Source organism: Amphiprion ocellaris, chromosome 11 (assembly GCF_022539595.1).
Source record: "Amphiprion ocellaris isolate individual 3 ecotype Okinawa chromosome 11, ASM2253959v1, whole genome shotgun sequence".
NCBI classification, from domain to species: domain Eukaryota; kingdom Metazoa; phylum Chordata; class Actinopteri; family Pomacentridae; genus Amphiprion; species Amphiprion ocellaris.
In genome coordinates this window covers 26066127-26080180 of record NC_072776.1, presented here as the reverse complement: position 1 = coordinate 26080180, position 14054 = coordinate 26066127, and the positions used below count along the sequence as shown (strand labels likewise).

At 39.5% G+C, this 14054-nt stretch overlaps 1 protein-coding gene across 42 annotated transcripts in view; it reads right to left on the bottom strand.

Moving 5' to 3' along the window:
* The window catches only part of clasp1a (cytoplasmic linker associated protein 1a), a 104102-nt gene that overhangs the window by 29933 nt on the left and 60115 nt on the right, over positions 1 to 14054 (bottom strand). For 28 of the 42 annotated variants that reach the window (XM_055015479.1, XM_055015484.1, XM_055015494.1 and 25 more), the window contains 12 exons: positions 11225 to 11365; positions 10896 to 10969; positions 8410 to 8502; positions 8142 to 8287; positions 5572 to 5707; positions 5305 to 5375; positions 4128 to 4187; positions 3493 to 3570; positions 3228 to 3395; positions 2442 to 2488; positions 1824 to 1994; positions 1068 to 1091 (listed from right to left, as the gene is read on the bottom strand). In XM_055015479.1, the coding sequence (XP_054871454.1) occupies positions 1068 to 1091; positions 1824 to 1994; positions 2442 to 2488; positions 3228 to 3395; positions 3493 to 3570; positions 4128 to 4187; positions 5305 to 5375; positions 5572 to 5707; positions 8142 to 8287; positions 8410 to 8502; positions 10896 to 10969; positions 11225 to 11365 (1209 nt within the window). The remainder of the gene's footprint in view (positions 1 to 1067; positions 1092 to 1823; positions 1995 to 2441; positions 2489 to 3227; positions 3396 to 3492; positions 3571 to 4127; positions 4188 to 5304; positions 5376 to 5571; positions 5708 to 8141; positions 8288 to 8409; positions 8503 to 10895; positions 10970 to 11224; positions 11366 to 14054) is intronic. The other 14 variants (XM_055015480.1, XM_055015490.1, XM_055015510.1 and 11 more) reach the window with 1 other exon arrangement.

The window sequence follows — 14054 nt, the reverse complement described above, 5'->3', positions numbered from 1 at the left end:
TACTTGAAGCCTTGTTAAAAGTGACACAAATGTTACTGGCTAATTAGTACTTAGCAAGACAACCATCAGGACCTTTACAGAAAAGAATACTTTGAAAAACATTTGTTTTTGACTAACAAGTTTCTAATCACTCTCACTTCTAATTCTCCATCATAAAATGCAAAGTGCGATACAAATGAAGACTGCTGCGATGAGCAAAACTGCGAGTTCTTTAGAGGATTTTATGGTAAGTTGCTGGTAAAGGCCATTTCAACTATTATTTCTAATGTAGGCTGTTACAAAACAAGTCAAAAATAGTGCTTTGAATGTGTTGACAGAATTACATAGCAAGCTACAAAAATGCCTCTTTGAGGTCGAGATTGTGCACATTATCTTCTCATCATTTTATCAAGACTGACCAGATTCTAACTATACCTGATCTACTGTTCAGTTTCAACTGCATCACTATCAACTGTGTTTGCCTCCCAGACCATTCTCTTTTTTTTGGGCATCCTAAAAGCTGACAGCTGATTTGTACTGTGGATAACAAAGAAAGTAGAATCTGTAGCATGAAACTGTATCACAGAACAGAATGATTGTTATTTTTCTTGTGCCTTTGTCTTGTAAATTCAACAGGACAAGATGTAGCAACCCTGAGGACACAGGATGTCAATTTGGCACCTATTTAGTTATGACACCTTATAATGCACCATCTATTATAGTAGTACACCAATTTTTGAGAAACACCAAAAAAAGAAAGTAGAAAACAAAATTTCCTCTGAAATAAAAACAGCCCTTGTACAAAACAGCAACATTGGATTTAATCGCTGTGTAAGTCACACAGTTGATGGATACAGTTGTTAGGTTTACAGTAAGAGGAGGAAATCCATGCAAGCAGTCCATGCAGAGTTCCACATAACTGAAGACCACTTGGGGGATAAAGAGAGGAAAAGACCACGGATGAAGAGAAAATGTAAACATGTAAGTCTGTGACATCTGACACAAGAGACACACTCATACATCTCCACTTCCTTGTACTCTGTGCAGCTGCACAAATACAAACAAGCACACAGACACACAATTCTTACCATCGCTTTTACCGGGAGTACCATCTTTTGGGCATTTAAGATAGACAGTGCAGCAGAGAGTGGGAGAAGAGGTATAGAGGAAGACATTAGTAGCAATTGAAGCAGGAACAAGAATGAGCGGGTGAGCAAAGGGACTCATTATTAGTAATGGTCATTATTGAGCCACGGAGCCATTGGAGAAGAACAAACGAGGAAGAGGAGTTTCTGCATGGGAAAATGATTATTGTAAATTTCAGACCTATTGGCAGGGGGCGACTTAAACATCTCCCATTAGCTTAACATGGCAGTGAAAACATCCTTAAGAAGTTTCATGGCTTTTCATCACACTAAGGGGCCACTCAGCCTCATCAAATCAATTTGTCAAATTTGTCAGCGTAGGATTTAAACAGTTCCTGTTGACAGAACAGTCTAATGACAACATCAGTCGTCGTTAATCTTCCCAGTCAGGTCCATAAAAGCCAGTGATTACAGGAGAAAATGTTTTAATATTTCACAATGGCAGGAGACACTGAATAATAACCACTTGAGTCAGCCATTGAGAAAATGCCTAGTTAACTAAGCTTTGCTAAACTACTGTAGACAGTGACACTTAACATTTAACACTGCAGTGTTTCTTAATTTCTGTCTTTTGTTCAGTCAAGGTTAGCTATAGTACTGTTACTGTTGTGCTGAATAATAAAAAGTCGTGCTTGTTCTTGCCATGCAGGTGTGTCTTTAGGCCTTTAAAAGATTAGAGGGAGATGACTGATGGGTTACCTAATGAGGCGTAGGATCCTGGGGGGAGGGCAGCTGCAGTGCCGAATGGTGAGGAGGCAGGAACAGTGGAAAGACGTGACTTGGCGCTGGAGGCGGCATTTACATCAATATCACTACGGGAGCGCTGGAGGGAACCTGGTGTAGTTGACACCCTGGTGCCCACTAGCTTACCTGGAACAGCACATAGATGAGACATAAACTGACACTGTCATATAGTTTATTACAGGTGCAAAATGAATAAGTTACATCTGTTTTTTTGTTGTTCATATCCACTCAAGTAAGTGAGTTCACACCCACTAGCACTATGCAGCAACATTTGTGACAACAGCAAAAGCCGACTGTGAAGCCCTAACACACCAAACTTGTAACTGCTATTCATATACATTTTCAAAGCAATTTGTGAACTGCATCTCATGTTATTTTAACCAGTGAGATCTGGTTTAGCACTGTGTGGGACAGCATGTATACAAGGTCTGCTCAAGCATGCATTCACAAGGTGAATGAATTCTGAATTTTCACCTGAACACTTTCAATTGCAGCCTGTGTATCAACTTCACCATAAGTCAGATATACTCCATATACATACCTCACCAAAGAATAGAATAAAAAGTGACTTACTCCTAGTTATGCTCCCTCCAATGACACTCTTCACAGACAGTGGTCGGCTAAAAAAAAAAAAGACAAAAAGCAAGAGCCTTCTTAGATTTCATGTCAAGTCAATTTATATAGAATTATTTATGTAATACATCTGGATTCAGTGCATTAGAATGCAATTTAATTATTCATAATAAATGCTACATGTACAGTACAACATGTTCCTTTACAGAACTTACACCAGTTGGGTTTAGAGTTCTGTTTAATATGTTAGTTGCCAGTTATTGGTCATTAGTCGTGAATGAAACACTGAGTTTCCTGTAAAAAAGGAAAGAATCTGAAATGAAAAGTGAGCTCACCTCCTGTAATACAAATACTGGTGACCACAACAGCTGCAGTCCTAATGGACTGAGTATGAGGTCATTAGAAAACATGCTCTGTAGGGAATCTATAAACAGGGTAAATGATAGCAATCCATTCAAGAATTTTGTGCTCTCAGTCGTCTGATGCCCATTTGACAGTAATTTATATTTTTTAATCATATTCAACAAAACAGATGTGTTAGTGGTTTTCTATCAATTATTAAAATCACATTTATATGCTAAAGTTTTGAGGTTACAGAAAAAAGTACGACATAGGACAGCAAGGAGAAATATAAGAGGGCAATGGAAGGTGGATGAATCTTAGAGACACATCAATGAGGAGGGAAGGAAAGAGGAAACAAAGTGAAGAATAATGTGAAAAAATGGTGAAAAGAACAAGAACAAAAGCAGAAAACTTAGTTTCCTAGAAAAGGACTGTGTTTCTTACTTGAGACTCTCCTGTGAGGATGACGAGGAACGGTCAGACTGAGGTAGAGACACAATGCTGTCAGAGCTCTTCAGGTGGGACTGGAGGGCCTTCTGGTAAGTGGACTCCAGCGCCTGGAACAGATGCTCTGCTTCCCGGCTGTAGTGACCATGGAAACCCCAGTAACACCTACAGATAAAGGGTAAATAAAATTAGGAATCTTTGTTTTTCTTATAAACAAAGCCATAAAAAAAGAATAACTGCAAAACCAATAAGGAACACTTACTTTCTTGCAATGGACCTGGCCTCGGAGTCTGCATCGTGTATGCCTTTCTTGATGGTCTCAGTCAGAACAGCTACATGTCTGGGATAGTACGGAAACATGGTGAGGAGGACACAGCTAATGTCAAGATACATCCAGCAGTACTCATGAATAAGGTATGTATTATCAAAAGCAAGAATACAAAAATTCTCAGGGTATTTGTTTCCTTTCTTTTTCCTGTGTCTTCCAGGTTTTATTCCTCTGGTGATCCACAGGGAATGTGACCACCCACAGGGTTTTTCGCACGCTTTTTAAAGTCTCTGCTGTGGTTGTCATGGTTACAGGGATGGAAAGTTGCCTTACCATAGAGAGTCTTAATGACGGCTCTCTCAGGATTCATCAAATTAATGGGCCTAATCAGTGGTGCACAGAGCCAATGCTTAGCTAAGTCAAATGTTTGCGAACTCAAATGCCAACATAAGAGGAGAGGAAGAAGTATGTCTGCATCCCCTCAACTACACCAACACCACAAAATGCACTCACTGTACATTCATTCTGTCCAAACAAAAATACATTTTATCAATTTTGTCCAGAAACTAAAGTTGACGCTTTCCAGCTGTTCTGGTGGTTCTGAAGAAAACTGCAGATACTGAGCTTACCTTTCCAGTGTATTAGTGTGCCATTCCTGCAGCATAAGGTCAAGAAACTCATAGCAACGTCTGGAAATGGAAAAAACTTTACATGAACAAATCCTCAATGTGCAAAAGCATGACCAGAGACATTCCACACAGAAACAAAACCTGTATAAAGAAGGTATTACTAAGAACTCTACATGCAAACATGCTAAACTTATCAAGATCCTGTGATTGAAGCAAGTCATAACTATGACTTAAGAAGAGGAACCCCAAAACCTACTGGTAGGTTTGAAAAGAGTCAGAAACAGTGAACAGTCCCTAAACTAATCGTATGTAATTTCCATTTTGATTGTAAAATTAACCAAATCTAAGCATAAAATCTTAATCATTCATCAAAATTACTCTATTCTTTAGACTCATTTAAAAATTTTAAAAAGAAAAAAAAGTTAGCACCAGATCATGTAAATATAAAAAAAATCTGTGCTCCTTGATGTAAGTGAGAAGCCATTAGTGCCTCAGCTGCAACCAACTGTCATGAGAAAAAAAAATTCAGGGAATGACGCAGGCTAAGGTTATACGGAGCAGACAGGAGATATATTTGGAAAAAAATTTGAATGTTCATAGTAAAATATCTATCACATGTAGAGTCCCATTTTTTCCCCCAAACTGGTAACATCTGTGGGGACATGATGATTCCAAGTTTTTTCAAAAATAAATATTCAAAGAAATTCAACTTTTATTTTTCTTTTTTGTGATTAATGGTATTATAACTGGCCCTTACAACAGTTATACTGCACTAACAGCATTTTAGTTCTCCCTACTTCTAACAATGCTGGTGTTGTTTCCAGAGAGGTGCAGGACTTTATATGACAGTGACAAAACAGAACAGCCCACAGTGAGTAAAAATGTGGCATGAACAAGAAACTACTTGGGGTTCAGATCATTCAAAGAGATTCCACAGATTAATTTCTGAAAATGAAAAGCAACAAATAAACAAATAAATGTATTTCAATGATGTCATGTAGAAGCAGTTGTATGGAAAACAAATCAGTGCTTAATGTAAAATAAATTCTATTCATTCCTGAAAAGCAAGGAACAAATACTAATAATTTCAATTGTGTTGCCTATATTTTTGACCTGCAGTCACTTTATGAAGAGATGCCCTATTCATATGTAGTAGCACTCAATAAGGTCGTCTTACCGTCTGACTGCAACTGATTTGGAGGTGCAGTTACTGGTGATGATGGGGATAAGACGTGGATAGTGTGTATGCTGGAAGGAAGGACAAAAGTAAAGTTGCATTATTTCTTGTACAACAGATTGTTTTTATTTATATGATGATACTGCTGTGACCTGATAATATACATAACAGCACTGCAAGTTATTCGTGTCAAGGAAGATTCAGACTGTTGTTGAAATGTATGAAAATATTTGCAGAGAGCAAAAATCTAAATTTTAGATTTCTCACCCTCAGAATGAGGCGTATGGCAGCCACCCCAGATGTAGCCATGACTTTGGCACTGTTGGGCACAAGGTTCAGCAGTGTGGGCATGACACTCTCTGCTCCATGGTCAAACTTGTTACCCAGCAATGATGACAGATGTCTTACAAAGAGAAAAAGACATGTTAATGTGTTTTCTTATTTCCTATTTAGACAGGTTTAATTGGCAGGTTACTAAAAGACGTGAATACAGATTTATTTCACTTTTTGCAAAAAAAAAAAAAAAGGTTTAAAATGCAAATTGCTTTCAGAAAGGTAAGTTAAAGGTAGGTTTCATATTATGAAGACAGTAGTAGGCGAGTTTGGAAAGAAACCCTCCAAAGAGAAAATGGATAGACAGGCAGAAATATGACAAACTGTGATTGGGTAACGGTGGGTAATGTTTGCACTGGACCGCGATGTGCCGTGGTAATGACATTAAAAAGGATGACAGGATCCGTGCAGCTCCCATCTATTCATCAACCTACTGCTCTTTCAGTGCATCTCTGCTCTGTTCCACCTCATCAGGGTTATATTAAAATTCCAATGATAGATGTTTTAGAACGGAGAGGATCTTACTAGTTTCATACCAGTGCAAGACACATTTTATTTGCTTCAGTGTGCAAAAAAAAAAAAAAAAAATGCTTTAGCACGCTACTCTCACAGCTTAATGAGTTATAGATTTAAGTTAATGTCATTGCTGCCAATCAAAGTCATTAGGAACAGACTTGGCACTGATCAATTAGTGCTAACTGAATGACTCTCTTACTAAACTCCAAATGATTTTGCTAGGTTTTTCAAATTCATTTTCATTGGTTTATCACAGTATGAACTAGGGGTGAACCATATATCGTATCAGCATCGACACTATGATATGCGCATTTCCAATTCACATTGCAGGTAGTTTCTGTAGATTGAAGGTTGTAGGTTGCGGGTATAAGCCTGCTACTGGCCAGTAAAATCAGCTGGCACTCTCCTCCTCCCTACACTATGCGTTACCATTTTCTTCGGCACCGGAAACAACAGCAACTTCCAGGCGGTCACCTACCACACTCAAAATGAAACTGAAACCAAAGTTCTGCAGAGGATTTTGAACCTGCAGTATGGCAGGTTTGCTTGTTTTTTGTCATGGATTGTCCATTTAAATCACCGTGCTCATTGACCTGCATGCAAATGCTCCAACAGACCAAACCGCATCCTTCGCTTGGCCCCATCCATGATGACTGTAATTGGTTTAAAGAAACACAAACCAGCCACTGTTTTTTCCCTCATAGTAGAAAGATGCAATGCAAAAGTCTGCAATTAAAGCACATATTGATTGTTTCATTTCTAATACATTGGGGTGGTGTAGAGAGCTGAAATGCTAAAATTTATGTAAATGTCAAAATATTTATGGACCTGACTGTATGGTCTACAGAATAGGCTGGCAAAGCAAGACTATATTGCAGGAAATGTGCTGTAAAGTAAGGCAAATCCACATCATACTGCAAACTTTTTTTGCAGCTTGATACAAAAAGAAAATTCATATGATTCTTATTATATCCATGAGACATCTACAAGAGAAATCTCTCTGACAGACCATCATTTACTCTGATTTAAGGGTTTTTGGATGATTTTTTTTTTTAATGTAATTAGGCTCTGTGTGTACACAGCTAAATGATAGACTAACAGCAGAGAAAAGGAACATCTGTTTACTAAAAGAAATTAAATGTTAATTCACTGAATTACTTCATACAGAATTTTTTTGGCTGCAGACAGGATAATGTTGACTAAAAACAGGTATTTTGGTAGCAGTGTCTTGCAATTGTTACTGTGCTTAAACAGAAGAGGGTGATCTAATGATCTTATATTGTAGACAGTCTTAATTTGTCAAATGATTAGTTTTTTGAGGAATTGTACATATTGTCTGGTCATTAAATAAATACATAAAAGTGCAATGTCCATTTTTCTTCTTTATATGACCTAAACAAAGTGGGACAATTGTGAATATATTTAGAATTGCAATTCAGATCACGATTCTTCCCCGCAAAATTCTCATATGATGTTTTGGTCAAAACACCCACCTGTAGCTTAAACCTCAATGTAAATAAATCTCAGCCTAAATAAATAAATAAATAACAGCCTAAATACTACCTCAAACGGAACATTAAGGACTAAAATATTAAGATGAATTTTAGTAATGTGAAAAAATTTAACAAAGTAGAAAAAACATATAAAACTGGAGACTCCAACAGGGCACAGTGTTACGCAAAGCACTCCTTTATCGCTGTTTACACTAGAGGACAATTTTAGTTTATAGTGTTTAGAGGACAATTTTACTTTCTTTGGCAATGAGATGTATTTGTCATAAACAGGGGTGGACATGATGATAATCTTGTAATTCTTTAACAATTTATGACATTATTTGTCAGGGAGGTGAAATAACTACATACTTTTAACGCATAGTACAAACTGAAATTATCACTGTGTTGGATAAGAGTTACTGTAATATATCACAAATTGTGGTGTTCCAAAAGCATTCAAAAGACTTCATAAGATGATAGATTCTCCTTTCTTACCCTAGTGTGATGCAAGCCTCACGGACCACCTGGGAGCGCAGGTCTTTAGCCGACAGCTTAAAGGGAGCCTCCAGAAGCCGCAACTGCTGAGGGAAACCTTCATACTCAGTAGCTCCCGCCAACATGAGTGAACGGACCTTTTTCAGCTGGTGAACAAGACAGAAAAGAAGTTGAATGAGACAAAGACATATTTTGGTATATTGCCATTGAATATATGCACTTGTACCCCATATACATGTGTTAGAGAGACAGTATAAATTTTGCTTACCGCGACCACTCGGTGCTCCCAGTCATGTTTGTCATCAGACAGCACTTCTCTGATCTTTGTCAGCTGGTCCTCTAGTTCTCTGTTAGAGTAGATCTGGACAAAGATAATTATCATTATTTACTTAATGATGTTGCAGAGCCATGATGTTTGTGGGATTCTGCCGCTCTGTCTTCTTCCCCTTTGTGCTGCTATTTGTACTCCTTAAGTCTGTGGCCACACTAGCAGCCCTGTAGTAGGACTCACTGGATATAGACTTTAAGTGAAAGCCCCACATTTCTGTTGTATATTTCTCACAGCTTTCTGCTGCCGTTTACTATCTGCAAACAACAATAACAACCTTCAAAAGGCAACCTACAGGCTGAAAATGGCCAGTGTTGAAGAAGATTTGGACTGCGCAATAGTCAGCTCTCTCAGTGAACTGGCTCTAGTAATGGCAGTGCTCATCTCCCTGCAAGCAAAAGTTTCATTGAAATAATTCCCCCATCACTAATTTACACAAGTATTGTCACTGCCCTTTGGCCTTTGCCGCTGGCCAAGACAGTTATGATTGGTTTAAAGAAATACAAACAAACAAGTGTTTTCAACCTACAGCAGAATGATAATGAGGTGCACCCAGATTATTCTCCAGCATTGTGGAGATAGGGCTAGCTATGTGACAATGTTACCATGCTGATGCTAAGCTGGTAAAATGTTTACCTTGTTCACCACCTCAGTTCATAATGTTAGCATTTGTTGATTAACACTAAACACAAAGTATGAGGCTGTTGGGAATTTCATAAGTTGAATAGGTATTTGCTCAAAATCATAAACATCCACCATATTGTGGCACTAGAGGAATTGTCTGGTCAGAGAATCACTTCAGTTATAAGCTCATCTTGAAACCAAGGTTGTCTGTTAAAATCAATCAAGTAGATATAAAAATACTAAAGCAGAGAAGTGACAACTTTGACCTACACTATATTGCCAAAAGTATTCGCTCACCCATCCAAATAATCAGAATCAGGTGTTCCAATCACTTCCATGGCTACAGGTGTATAAAATCAAGCACCTAGGCATGCAGACTGCTTTTACAAACATTTGTGAAAGAATGGGTCACTCTCAGGAGCTCAGTGAATTCCAGCGTGGAACTGTGATAGGATGCCACCTGTGCAACAAATCCAGTCGTGACATTTCCTCACTCCTAAATGTTCCACAGTCAACTGTCAGCTGTATTATAAGAAAGTGGAAGTGTGTGGGAACAACAGCAACTCAGCCACCAAGTGGTAGGCCACGTAAACTGATGGAGTGGGGTCAGCGGATGCTGAGGCGCATAGTGCCAAGAGGTCGCCAACTTTCTGCAGAGTCAATCATTACAGACCTTCAAACCTCACGTGGCCTTCAGATTAGCTCAAGAACAGTGCTTCAGCAGAGAGCTTCATGGAATGGGTTTCCATGGCTGAGCAGCTGCATCCAAGCCATACATCACCAAGTGCAATGCAAAGCGTCGGATGCAGTGGTGTAAAGCACGCCGCCACTGGACTCTAGAGCAGTGGAGACGCGTTTTCTGGAGTGACAAATCGTGCTTCTCCATCTGGCAATCTGATGGACGAATCTGGGTTTGGCGGTTGCCAGGAGAACCATACTTGTCGGACTGCATTGTGCCAAGTGTAAAGTTTGGTGGAGGGGGGATTATGGTGTGGGGTTGTTTTTCAGGAGCTGGGCTTGGCCCCTTAGTTCCAGTGAAAGGAACTCTGAATGCTTCAGCATACCAAGACATTTTGGACAATTCCATGCTCCCAACTTTGTGGGAACAGTTTGGAGCTGGCCCCTTCCTCTTCCAACATGACTGTGCACCAGTGCACAAAGCAAGGTCCATAAAGACATGGATGACAGAGTCTGGTGTGGATGAACTTGACTGGCCTGCACAGAGTCCTGACCTCAACCCGATAGAACACCTTTGGGATGAATTAGTGTGGAGACTGAGAGCCAGACCTTCTGGTCCAACATCAGTGTGTGACCTCACAAATGAGCTTCTGGAAGAATGGTCAAAAATTCCCATAAACACACTCCTAAACCTTGTGGATAGCCTTCCCAGAAGAGTTGAAGCTGTTATAGCTGCAAAGGGTGGACCGACGTCATATTGAACCCTATGGATTAGGAATGGGATGTCACTTACGTTCATATGCGAGTCAAGGCAGGTGAGTGAATACTTTTGGCAATATAGTGTACTTGATATAAAATCAGGGATCACCAAAACATCATTTTGATTTATGTTCCAGGAAAAATGGATATGTATGCCAATTTTTTGTCGACAAAAGCAAAAACTATCAATCTCAGTAAGTACGATGCATTCTTGAGAGGCTGTAACAATACTGGACAAAAGATGTGGACCAATCACCTAAATGATTAGACTGTACTACTAGGTAGGATAGCCACCACACCACTTGGCTGAAAGACATCTCAAGCAGGCTACAAAGAGAGACAGTGACAACACTGGCTCAACATACCTGGACTGAGGGCACATCTTCAAAGGCTTTAATGAAATCCTCTTCATCAACAGCACCAGCACCTGCTTCTTTACCTTAAAAAAAACACAGATGTTTAACAACTTTTTTGAGGAAGGTTCTTAATAGCAATAAAGGACTGATTTGATTCTTCATTTGTTTAAATAGTTGTGCTACTTCTGCACACGTAAAGATATAATAGTACTATAAATAAGATTTTTATGAAAGATTTCTTTCAGCTGCAACTGTATCGACAGATGAATTATAAGTACTGTACAGTATAGTAGGCATTATAACTGTGTCCATATGGGTAGACAGAATGCTTTCCTCACCTGGGGCCTTTGTAGTGGTGGCTGAGCTGGGTCTTTTCACTGAGCTCATTACAGTCCTCCTGCCACTGGGGGGTGCTTTGGAGGAGGAAGAAGAGGAGGACCGGCCTCCATCCACAGAGTCCTCATCCTCAAAGTTTTTATCTGGAACACAAGGGGAGAAATAGGTAATGAATAAAGTAACCATTGAATTAAGCTGGTTCAATGCTCATTGGAATGTTGGTAAAACCCAACACAAATTTAAATGTTATCCATTAAGTGGATAGCATTTAAATTTGTGTTGGGATGTTACCAGTAAGGATCAACACATCATTATTAAGTCATCACTTAGTCACATCGCTCTCTCTCAGAAGTCTGTGTTACCACATAGGGTTCGTCCTGGCTGGAAATAATGTCAACTGTGACATATACCATCATTCTCTTGTTATTAAGCTGGCCTGAGTCATCGCTGCATTGTATGATCTCTGCCTGCCCAAGGGGAAATGCAGTGCAGTAAGTCTGTCAGGTTGTGCGTATGTATCCATCCAACCTTCATCTATCCATCCATCTGACTTTAATCTGGTTTGGCAGCCATGCATGGATACATAGCCCACTATCACCTGTCCAACGTGACCGCTGACACGAGGGATTAGCCAGGGGCAGATATGACAGTGCTGGGTGGTTTCCATTAGCTAAGGCATGGTGATAAAGGGAACGTTTGCAGCTTAGATCATATTCTATTTCTGAGGACATTTAGAGAAATGCTATTGATTTCATAGCTATCTATCAAATAAAAGAATGTCTGCTTGCAGACAGCCTTACATTAACCTGTTTTGTAGGAATTAAGTTAATCTCTTTTAATTGCATATTTCTTGCAACATTTGTTTCATCAACCAATATATGAAAAAAAATCCATATAATGATAAGGCTCATACACAAAAAACAGCTCCATAGATGTCTCTTTAGAAATGATTACCATGACACTGCATCAGACAGAAAAATACAAAACAAAACAGGGAGAAATAGCAACAGGTTGTGAGAGGAAATCCTGGAGACATGAAACACACAGGCAGAGAGAGCAGAGCAATGATAGAAAGATGGCAAAAACCATATTCCATAGAAAAACAGGAAGCCATACACAGCAAGTAGAAAAAGAGGAGAGACAAAGGCATCATCTTACGAGCGCAGATTTTCTTGCACATCAGCTTCCTCAGCATGTCTCTGCTGCAGCCTCTAACACGCTCTCTCTTTTTCGTCAAGCATCTCTGTCAAACAGGGTGTGTTTGGTTGAGTGTCCGCTCTGCATGTGCCTCTATTTTATGCTGGGCTGTGACACAGTGCCAGACAACCACCCCTTAAGCCTTCTCCCTCAACTCAGTTGGCAGTGTGTGTGCAATGATGTCCAGCAGTGTGTGTCACAGTAACAGCACTAGTGATGCTGTTGGACTGTAGAGGCTCTCATGATAAAAATGGGGAGGGTTCTGCTGTTGGGATGACACAGATTTTGTGTTTATTGAGGGTATTTCTCATAATACAATTAACATAAAACCACTGAATATTACTACTATATTTCAAACCAATGTCAATGCTGTTTCTCAGAATGATGTCACTACCGCAGAACTGACAAAGTACAAAGGGATTAAGCATGAAGAATAGGCTTTAGGGATATACATAAATGACTAACATAATACCTATACTTCCTTACTCAATGCTCAGCGAGTTCCGAATATTAGATGTTTCACTACAAGAGGTGGAAAAGGACAATAATTTCTTTCTTTCGTGTGTGTTACATCTAATTTCTGAAAGCCTCATCAAAAGCCCTAGAGGCATTTCTTTATTTCTTTATAAACACTAAAACTGCTCTTAGAATAACTGAATAAATGGCGGGCATTGGTAGGACTTAACAGTTAAGCCATTTTAAATCAAAATTGCAATTTGAAACAATGCATTTAGCAAATTGTAAAGGCTGCAATTTAGGATACAGAATTTACAAATCCATGCCAGCTTGCTTGTATGACAGTCAAACTTGATGGCATCTGATGTGATAATGTGCCATCATGTCTTAAATATCTTACGGAATACTGAACTAAAGCCCGACTTAATATTGCAAAGCAAATCACAATGTCTTTCAGAAAAGTTGCAAACATATTTTTAAAGTGTTCAGCCCTAGTTTCAAGAGTCTGACAGCAGCACACCCACACAAGTGTTTTTAATCATCCTAGCTAGATCAGGCTGAAAATTTGTGGACATATACAAGCAATTAAGTGGCGACACCAAACTCAGAAAAAGCGTCCAAAATCCAACTGGGCCAGCATTAGTTTGATCCAGTTGGCCGAAAATGGCACATGCCACTGATGACCACCAAGTAACAAAATATCTAAAGTGCAAGCAGCATTGTGTCTATAGTAGTGCAAATTTTTAAACAACTTTCTTAACTAACGGCTCAGGAACAGTGGACGGCGATGGAGCTACACCTCACATATACATGACATCACCACAATAACAGCTTGGTTACATCGGCTGGAAGATGACTGTCATACTTGACTGCAACTCCTCATGGATACTTATGTTCTGGCCAGAAGCCATTAACTGCACACTAAAGTATTTGTCATGGTGGCCCATTGTTAGGAAAACCCCAATGTCCCCTGCTTGCCAACACAAAACTGCCTACAGTCCGAGCAACTGCCTCTTTCATATTTCACATTACTTGTAGCCAGTGTGTCTAAGGGAAAAAGGTCCTTTTGTCACTCACACAGGCTTTAGCGTTAAGCTGGCATCCATCCTCTTCTGCTTTCTGGGGTCGGGTTGCTTAGTCTAGACATCCCTCCTCCCCACCTGGTGCGTTGTCACTGAT